General features: G+C 41.4%; 1 protein-coding gene across 1 annotated transcript in view; it reads left to right on the forward strand.

Annotated features, from left to right (window-relative positions):
* The window catches only part of LOC136435610 (irregular chiasm C-roughest protein-like), a 37,439-nt gene extending 29,737 nt beyond the window's left edge, over window positions 1-7,702 (forward strand). The window contains exons 9-13 of the mRNA XM_066429236.1: window positions 864-986; window positions 2,924-3,014; window positions 3,594-3,718; window positions 4,723-4,877; window positions 6,733-7,702. Of these exons, the coding sequence (XP_066285333.1) occupies window positions 864-986; window positions 2,924-3,014; window positions 3,594-3,718; window positions 4,723-4,877; window positions 6,733-6,846 (608 nt within the window). The 3' untranslated portion in view covers window positions 6,847-7,702. The remainder of the gene's footprint in view (window positions 1-863; window positions 987-2,923; window positions 3,015-3,593; window positions 3,719-4,722; window positions 4,878-6,732) is intronic.
* Window positions 7,703-10,955: the final 3,253 nt, after the last annotated feature.

Consider the following 10,955-nt stretch of genomic DNA (forward strand, 5'->3'; position numbering starts at 1 on the left):
CTGCCTGGCAGCTTTTCCATATGACTTTGATGTCTTTCGGAACACATGGCTGATGTATTGTATTCCTGATAATAGACCTAGATAGCCAGCGGCCTGTCGGAGTGATGGAGCGGCCTACAGGCGAGTGCAAATGGGTACCGACTACGGGGGGCTGGGTAATCCATTAGAGCCATCATGCACAGGTGTTAGTCACGGTGAAGTAATCGTGTTCAGGGCGCCCCTTAGTTTGGTTTCTGCTTAATGTATCTGCTGTACATTGCTTTGGTGATGCATCGTGTGGACGTACCGGGGAGGTCACCTAAGTCATGGTTTGGAGCTGCATGGATATGCGGTCAAAAAGTCAGCAACGTTGTCAACATAATTGGGATCTACTCGTCATGCATAAACCGCCCAAGGCAAGTCAGAATGTGATGATCAACTTGCTAGTTATGAGAGAGGGATGGAGAGAGAAAGACAGAGAAATATACACAACAGAATCAAATACTTTTTGCGCTCTTTTGTTCAATAATTTTGTATTTCTGATCCATATGCATTCTTGCGTTTTGTGAATAAACTATCCGTTATTGGAGAGGTATGAAAAAACGTTCATGCTGAAATTGCTCCTAGAACCTTTTACTATAAATTGTACAAAAACTGGCTAATCAAACTAACTACGTAACATCTAAATCAGTAGCCTGTACGCATACCACTGTATAAAAATCGGGATTTACCAATAGCGGTAAATGCTGTGTAAGTCTGGTAATGCAAAAAGCAACCATTACCCGACATGTACCACCTTTGGTAAATCCCGATTTTCGTGCAGTGCACATGATCAGACAACCCTTAAAGCTTTATTATCTGCCCATGTTTCACTCCTTCTACAGGGTCTAAGTGGGTTCTGATTGCCGCCATTATCGTGTCTGTGGCCACGGGAATCCTGCTGGTGACGATCGGGATTCTGTGTCTGGGACTGCGGAGGGGCTGGCTCTTCTGCAAAAAATCAAACGGTACAGAAAACATCTGTTTCTCTCTGAACGTTGACAGTAAGTATTCTGAATCAAAATTGAACTACAAATTGCCCACCAAAGAAAAAGGACTTTCGACTGGTCAGCTCCACTCTTTGTCATGGAATGAGCAATCCACTCCTTCTGTGACGTCACATTATGCAGATAGAATAGGCGACTCGATGAGCAGTGGAACATAAATTGCAGAAAGTCTATGGCGCCCCGTCTCTTTTGTAGTTGGGCGTGAGTCACTAGAGCTTTATCGTGTATATCATAAGAGCCCTAATGACAACAGGAACACTATGTTTGATTCAAACACCAAAATGACATCTATCTGTCTCTGACCTTCCTTATGGTGATTGACCCACCACTTCGGACACGTGACTAACTTGGACACGTGACCTGCAACCAGTCATGAAACTTCACTGAACTTCACTGAAACTTGAAAATCATACGTTACTCCACACTACGAGTAGGCAGTCCTAAAACTTTCGGATGCCTATATTTTCACCACGAATCTAGCTTTGCGAAAAGTGCCAAGATTTACGCGAGCATTTGTGTAGATCGTGATTATAGCACGCCGCGGAGACCATTTCCGCTGTGCTGAAGCCATGTTGTTAAATAGCCTACCGATTACAATGGCGGAGTCGGCGCGTTTGAACATCCATTTCAACATAACTGCTCATTTAAGTACCCTTGAGATATCGCCACACTTTTTTACGTTAAGTGATTTCAGAAGAAAGATTGTCGTACGGGAGGCATATAGATCTTAAACGTCTACTTAACAACGGAAAAGCAGTTTGTTAACAGTGGTGATACCAAAGTATTAATTCGACTAAATTTGATATATTATGTAAATCCAATGATTCATTTTACTATTACAAGGCATCTAAAGCCTTCAATACAGGCAATTATAGTTCTCTAAGACATTTTTACTTACCTCCTCGCTGAAAATGAATCCTGAAAGACTGACGAATGGTCGTAAAGACGTCACATGGGTCTTAAAAGTACTCACTTAAGAACCAAAAGCCGGGCTCATGCACATGGCGTTTGTTTCCACTTCCCTATATGATGTATGTTGGTAATGTACGCTCACAGTGTGTAATCAACATTCTTACAGATTAACGTTGTAATTCTACTGCAGGTGCAAGAAGTTTGATGATTTGATAGGATACGCACAACATGTAGGTAATTGCATTATGAACAAATATGCTGGAAATAACTATGTTTGGTACTATTTGGTTATTGCCAAAATTGTTCAACTTCGTTTATGTAAAATATCGGCGGGTTGTTATCAACATTTTTTGCAGTGTGTTGATACGATGAGTGTTGGTAAAAAGTAATAGACTCTTACAGTCAGCATTGGCAGATGTTTAAGTGTTATATATCCAGCAAGAGGAGAATGTGCATTCGGATCCATGCGGTCTTCAATAAATGTGCTAGTTACGGCCGTGTACCTGAACAATTTTCAGATACAGGTACATTTACTACAGGTACAGCGGTTTAGGTACAGATCCGGACTTGAACATGGACCTAAAGTTTGGCAAATTATCTTTAAGGTACATATATGTAGCCAACTGTCTTGTTTTAGCAACGAATTGTCGTCCTTGTATGATGTTTATATATTCTAATGTCAAAATTATTCTTCTTCATGTTTCTTCATTCTCAAGTGCAAGATTGTCAAAATTGTCATCTCTGACATGGGATTTTCATTTTAAGTCTAAGTACACCTGTTGTTCAGGTTGAACAATTTTCCAGGTACAGGTACAGGTACAGGTACAGGGTTTAGGTACACAGCCCCAATGCCAGTCCACATTGATGACGTTTCTACGCACCATGAGTAACAACACGATAATTGCACCACAAAGCCACTCAAGAGAACCGTTCTAAAACACGACTCGAAATAAAGCACAGTTCCTATTGACCCTATAATCCCACAGGTACAGTGGACAGACCGGACATTGATCCAGGACTCTACACGTCACAACAGGTGGATCACGAGATCTCACTGCCGTCTTCATTCGACATCAGGTACAGGTGGCGTTTAGCTTCATTTCGTGTTAATGTGTGACTAAATTCAACTAATTAATCGTTCATTTCCAAATACATTCAAAGGCTAACCGCAAGCGCAAATAAATCTAGTATGGAGTAATGATGATTAGTACAGTCATACTGACAGATACTGATAAAGTAAAATGCAAAATCATGTAGATCTATGTTTGATATTGTCTAATCTTCTTGTAGGTGTGTCCTTCATCAGAGAAATTTTCATCAGTCGGGTAAAACACTCTCTTGAGTAGGCCGAATGTTCAATCATACGAGTTTGTATGTCTAAATGCCATAATTAAATGACCATCTGTGACAATCTTAAGGAAGAATTCAAACACCGCATCATATCAGTAATGTAGACATAGATCCGTATTGTACACTAGGAACTAATTTAATTTATTATCTGTTTGTTAACTCACTTTATGCTTGTACACTATCATTAATTGTTTGTTGTTCACTAACAATTGGCCTACGGGAACGGATTTTGAATGTACATAATTGGTATCAAACACGTCTTGACACTCTCCGTTAAGCTCATGTTTATGTTTGTCTATCTATCAGAGCCGACCCCGAGAAAGCAGACCTGTGCCAAAGAGACCTGATGGCGAGACGGTTCAAGCCTCTTCCTCCTGCCAAACTGCCGCCGGGCAGATTTCATCCGGTCCCGCCCGAGCACCACACGTCGTGTAAGCACAGGGAACTGAGATATAACACAGGACAGGCACATTCCATCAGACAGATGTGCAAATTCTTAACTGCACACGTATGCACAATGTCGATATAAGATAATGTATCTGTATATAGCATCATGATGTAACCTCGGCTCACCTCATCCATTCCGTAGCCATTTGGTGCAAATGAAAGGCGGCTTTTTGTCACATCGTATGCTATATAAGCTCCTGATCAACGTACGGAGGTGTGAACTTTGTGACCTCAATCATTTCGCTTGTTGCCTGTCACTTTGTGTACAGCTCAGGTAACCACCTACTCAGCAAGAATGTTCAGCGTACGCGTACTATGTAATTTTCGTGGTTATTCATTTGACCTATTGATATACTATGGTATGTTCTGTGGTTCCATTTTGGGCTCTGGATATTCGTCGAATCTTTTGAGGACTTTAATAGGTCCTTGGAATCTGCTTACGTCATTGCCCAAGAGTTACATAAATCGAGTGCTCTGTCTTCGGCCCATAATAAGATGTAACTGACCCTTTCTTTGGGCGATGTGCCTTTCAGGAAACTCCTAAGAAGCACTCTTTACTATGGCCCGGAGATAGAGCGCTTGATTCATATAACTCTTGGACACTGACGCAAGCAAATTCCAAGAACTCCCAAAACGTTTTCAACGAATTTGAGGAACATCCAGAGCACAAATCGAACGACGGAAAATATACATTTTTTTAACATTTCCGCCACGGTACTTTATGTAAATCTCGTGTTTTACAGTTACAAAATCATAAAACATCCATGTATGTCATTATTGTCATGCATCCATTGCTAATGTGACGTGACAGAAGTTAACGCAAGGTTTCAATACTAAACACTGTACAAAAACAAAACATTCTGGAAAATACGGAACACATCGTCTCTCAGGAGTTTTCTATGATTGTCTTTGCACCAAGAACTTCGTAATTTCTAATAAGCTAATACACAGAAAATAAGATGCTAGTTGACAATTTTTCCTTCCCCAGACGTGTGGACAGAAGCCGTGCCTGATTACTCCAGTACGGAGAGGCTGAGGCCGACAGACGACAGAAGAGTCCCCGACCAGAAGCACCAGCCGAGAGCTGATGGAGCGGCAACCTTCTGTCGCTCGTCCCGCCGTGTTGACGGGATCAGCAAACCGGTAAAGCAGTAACCGCACTGGACTGCGGCACGTTGGCGACTTGACTGCGACTCTATGCGACCTGTATTACCCTCGACTCCATATAAATGAGAATATCATGCAAAATTTACAAGTGCGACTAAAAAGACAACAAAGCTCACGAAGCGTGAAAAGATTCGTTTCAATCGATGAAATTTGCTGTCAACTCGCGCATTTGTAGCGAGGTCGCCAACGTGCCGCAAGTCCAGTGAGATACCCGCTCAACATCCACTATTCGTACATTGTTTTCATTATCTTGTAGATTCTCTCGCCTCTTTCCTTCCTTCTGTGCTGGTTTTAGCTGCCTAACATAATCAATGCTGCTTGGCTAAGCAGTGCTATGAATAACTCGTACATATGATTTGCAGCACATATTTTCTTGCCATCGTTGTTATCGCAGTTAAGGTAGTAACCCTTTATGATTACCAATCTATTCCACAGCTCGTAGATATCATAAGTCAGCCGTCTAATATCACTAGATCCCGCTGATATTCACAAGGCAATGCAAATATCAACCTATTCTGTTGGCAGCTGAACGCCCGTATTTCAACTGCATGAATATTGTATATGTCGATCATTATCATGGTACCTTTTCATATCGGTGACGACGCCCTGATGTCTGTAGACACTGTCCTCAGGATACGCAAATATGATTGCTTTCTATGCAATCACAAAACATTCATAATTGAGTGATCTGTTGTTTGTCTACAGTGTATGATTGATAAAAGATTTCTATCAGCGACACTAGCCCCCCAAGACCAACATCAACAGCTCACAAACTTACAAGTCTACAGCATCTTAAAGGAGATCTATCTGTCTTTCTTAACACGTCATTTCCAGACGGTTCCGGTGAGATTTTCCGTTCAACCACCACAGGCAGGGTTGATGAAAAGAAGGCTTATTGCAGAAGTTAGGAAATCAATAACGTGCCATGATAAGGTAACCACTGAGGGATGCCCAGTGTTCTGCCTGCTGCTCCGCTATTGAACATCGGAAACGTTTTGGCAAGGCTGCTAGAGCGAACGGGATGAGAATGTGACCCCGGCTGTGATGTGAATGGGAAGGCTTGAGCTGCCAGGAGATAATGTTTGAGAGAAGTAAAGATTCTATTACAACTTGTGGCCGAATAGCAGTTTAACCAAACGATAAAGTAGGTATTTTCCGCAAATCCGGGATTTCTGTGGATGGAAGAGGCGAGTACTTGTGACCGAATCCTTTTCTAACCACAGAATGAAGCGGGTAGTTATGGTGAGGCAGGGATAAAACTGGCTTGGATGGACGACAAGCCATTCAGACGGTTGGAACATCAACGAAATAAAGTGATTTGTCAACTTTCCATCATCTGTTCACATTTTGGAGCACTGAACGGCACAACTTTTAGGAGCGGTGAAAATGCTGAGTGAAATATACATCAATTCTGAACTCGGGAGCAAAAAAAATTAAGGAAACTCATCTGCACTTTTTAAGCATCCTCTTTTCAAATAGAGTGGCATAATGTTGGCGTAACGGATAGGGTGTTTGATCTTGAACCCTGGAGTTCCTGGGTTCGAAATCCCCTGACATGCCGCCGATAGCACGACTTTTCTCGCCCAGGTGTAAAAATGGGCACCTGACTTTGGTTGAGGAGGCACAATGCGGTGGAAGAAAGAATTGGACTCCAGACAACCCACTGCCCCTCCGGCCTCATAAATGCCGTTCGATTAACTGTACCTTTTTTACCTTTTCACATAAATTGTCTAGCCTGATCCAATAAAGGCATTATCTCCTTTACGTGTGTAATACCGGCTTTACCTGGCTGTGTACACCTGTGTTTCACCTGTGGTTGTGTTTCTTACAGACAATCGACAGTGACAGACACGAGACTGACTGGAGAACAGCCCACACTAGGATGTCTGCGGCAGAGGACTATCGACATAGAAGAAAGCAGATCATAGCTATATTATCGGACTAATCCTGTTAATGCTATTTCACACGTGGCGTGTGGTCGGCTGAAGCTTTATCGTGATATCTCCTTAAATGTAGCATTTGATACCTTAAGTAGATTAAAATACTTAATATCATAGCGGTATGGCAGACTCCTTTGGCACGCATATGTAGTGTCTTACTTTGTCTGATGAAACATTCGGACCTTTTACGAACCCGATCTGAGAAACTAAGAATAAATATTGTAAATATTGTTGAAGTTGATGGAAATGTGCCCCCCTCCCCCATTTGGCATACCGGCTCCCTTTCAGTCTACCCGGGAACCATCACAGTTCATTTTCATTTTACATCATATTTCGTCAGTTGTAAATTCCAGACAATGATTATTGCCACCGTTGCAAGCTACTAACGTTTTCTTTACATGCTGGTTTCATTCATGACGCCCGTAATGCTCTGCCGACTTATGGGTGGAATGAAACATAAATTTGCTTTCGCAGTAGTCAATAACTTGTTACGCCTCTTTAGACAGCTTTTAATCTACAGAACCGTACTGTTGGCTGATTTACTCATACCCGTAACGGTTCATACTAGTAGTCACGATTAGATGGCTGTTTCAACTTAAAAGTCAACTTGCTTCTTTACTGTGATACCCATAATGTTGTGGACTGCTGCATTTATGCCTTTTTTGTCTGAATATTTTGTATTTCCGATAATGCCCTTAATATCAATCAGTTTACAAATGTAACTGGCACGCTTTACTTTTCATGTTGACGTAAAGGCTGCATGAATTATAGCTACGTCGGCTTTAAGGATTTTTTGAGGGCTTTTAGAGATAGAGTATTGAATGAGAGCAATTATTAAAGAGCCACCTTTATTAAAGCTAATACCGCTTCCTTCGCTTCTTTCGTCATATCGCAGCATGTAGTCGTTATTTTTGATTGGGTTTATTGCTTTACACGTCCACATTCTGACACAGAACAGTCCCATGGGCAGTTTCGGTGCATATTTACTTTGCTCAAGTCAAAATCATCATATCCTTTGCTCACTTCTTGCTTGATCGAACTTCCTAGAATTATTTCAAGGACAAGGCTGACGACAGAACTAATGAGGTTAGCTTTTTGTCCCAGCTCATGCAATGTATATTTTGCTCTCTTTTGCTAAATGTAATGTATAAACATTAAACATTAACCCTCTACCCGTCCAGGCTATAATTAGAATGACCCGGACACTTTGATGTGTTGATTGAATATTACCAACAGTGGGGCATCTACAGAAGAAAAGTTACAGTACTTTCAGCCTATCAGCAAACGTATGCATCCAGTAAGGAGAAGGTGAAATCAACTGAATTATACATCAGGCGAGACTAGGGATTAGATCAGTAGTCTGTACATCCTTATGTCCATGTTGATGATGCATACAAATACAGAAAACAAGGCTTGACACTCTGAAGAATACATGTAATGAACACCACATTGGAGCGTTTCGTAGAAGTGTAACCTACGACTAGGCTACGGTCGACTACCTTAAAACTTGGTGTACTGAGCCAAAAGAAAAAAAAAGAAATAAACTGAATAGATGATATTGATTTTGTCCATCAATTCTTAAGGATCTAGCTGGTAAAGATATGAGGTAGGCTTTACAAACATGGCTTTCTTTTTAAAAGACCAATCTTTTATCTGATTTTTACAACATTGATTTCAATCTACACAAATAAGCTAGTAGTATTATGTATGTATGGTAGGTCTATGTGTCGAGATATGATGTTGTAATATCCAGTATCCTACTTGATTATTCAGACTTAAATATTTCAAATAGTGCATAGTCTTCTAATATAAAATCTAACCGTTGAACGAACTCGGATCAATGACTTCTTAGATGCTCTTTCAGAGGACAGAGGGATGGACGAATAACGTCTTCATATATATGCAGATAAAAACACAATAAACCCTTTAAACGTAGAAAATGCCATTTTACTAATTTCAAGAGCGGTGTAACGTTCCCCCTGTAGTTTTACATGCTTTGTACTATTTTACTGCATTTGTATTATTCTCACCACCTTTAGATTTATAATCATCGATATACTAGTAGTCTTTTGCAAAAATTTGGTCTCTGCTACCAAATCTATGATGTCTCCAGGCCAGGTATCACCCTTTCAGCTGACCCTTCCCATTCACATGGCGAGGTTAAAGTGATATTCGGAAGACCGAGACTTTTATCAGGAAAACGGTATAGCGTTCGATTCTCAAGTCGATGTAAGAATATTTGCCGAGAGGGAATCGTATGTTAAAACCGTGGCTCAGGCCACGAGAGGTTGTAATCACAGTAGTGGTGATACCGGCTGTGTGTTCCAATCTATATGAAGTACGGATATTGGTGCTACCGGCCCGGGGTTTCTGCCTGTATGATGTACAGCTGGAGCTTTCACAGACATTCGTGCGAGTCGCTGATAAGGACAAAGCCCTATATCATTCGGTACATTGACTTGACATTGTGGATTTGACCATGGCCTAGCAGGAGATGACATTTTGTCCACCAGTCACGAGGATACCGTTCACTGAATCCTACGTCTCTTACCTGAAGATTAAATTGTTATGGGACCAGGAAACTATACATCATATGGTTCACAGACAACGGCATTTCAGGAGATGGTATTTTGTCCAACATTACCCGCATGCTGTTATATGTACTATATATAACTAGGTGAAGGGCGTTCATGTGGGACCACGAAGCCTTTCATACCACAATCCTGCCTACAGGCAGGTGCACTCAGAGCCCACCACAGAATTATCCGGATGTCGGCATTCCTACACTGAGAATACTCGAGCCGACAAGCTGTCAGCAAAGATAAATGTGTTCAGGTGCGGAATTGTGTACGTGGTACGAAAATCATTGCAGCAAAAGCATTCTTGGTGGTTTTTGTCCATATATCCAGTGTTGTAACTTCTGAGGTTTTTAGAGTTTTAGGTGCTCTTTGAGTTAACTGGTCGTGTCGGCTAACGTAGTCATTATCAAATTGGATCGTAGGGCTCATTCTATCGCACTCCATTACAGCTCTCACGATTCGCTCCTCTAAGGCACCTCTTCGTGGATCCATAAGTTACTTGATACCAATACATATATGTTAGCTTTAACATCTAGTGGTAGCTTTATGGGTGTAGTGGCTAGCTATAGGACAGAGCTGTAGATATACATTCCACCTCAACCAAAACAAACGGGATGGTCTTATCAGCTGGCATCAGAGTTTCATACTGTGCATCGATCATGGCCGCTCTTTCCCCTACACTAGAGATTGTCAACAAAGGTGTGGTAAACCATACATTTGTCAGTTTTGATCGGATGGGAAGCACCATATACAAAAGTCGTTTAAGGAAAAGTGCCACAAAAAGCTACTGTTCTGAAACTATTGGGTATCTTGTATTTATGGGCAGAGCTGATAAAAGCGAGACCAGTTTATGGAAAAGCTCTGATAGGGTTCTCTCTATCCTTGCTGTTTCTTCTACCTCGTTTTGTAGAAGATCAATGACCATATTTCAACATTCTAAAATGACCTTGCATTAAATGGTTTAGTTCTTATGAAAGCTCTACAATCATCAGAACGATTGCATTCCGCTTGTGAACGATATCGACAATCAGTTCATTATTCTTTTATCATATAAAGGTTATCGCTTTACGAACGCCTGATACAGTGTTCTTGTGTGATCTCGTGGTTCCATCAGCCGCTGAATGGTTGTATTGATTGCCTCGTCCCGGCGCACCGGTGGGGAGTTAGTGTATTGACGTCTCTGTGAACAGAAACTGTGCGGAGATAAGCCGTGATTGAAATCGGCTCTCCCTCAAGCTGCCGAACCAACCGATCCGCCAGAATTCTATTACAGTAGAAAATCCCAACGATTTCAGCCAAAGCTTCAATTTAGCTGCCGTGTCCTATGGGGTCAATTGAGTTTAACAAAAGAATACAAAGTGGTCATTTTGGTCAGGATGTACCGCAGTTGCAATGGATCTATCTGTACGAAGCTTCTTCCCATGTATCATGATTAGCAGTTTATACTGATATGGATTTATCTTGTCAGAATATTTTCAAGTTTTGGAACTCCTATAAAGGAAACCTAGTCCTTATCTGCTAGTATGTGGATTCGA

This window comes from Branchiostoma lanceolatum, chromosome 1, assembly GCF_035083965.1.
Source record: "Branchiostoma lanceolatum isolate klBraLanc5 chromosome 1, klBraLanc5.hap2, whole genome shotgun sequence".
NCBI lineage: Eukaryota > Metazoa > Chordata > Leptocardii > Amphioxiformes > Branchiostomatidae > Branchiostoma > Branchiostoma lanceolatum.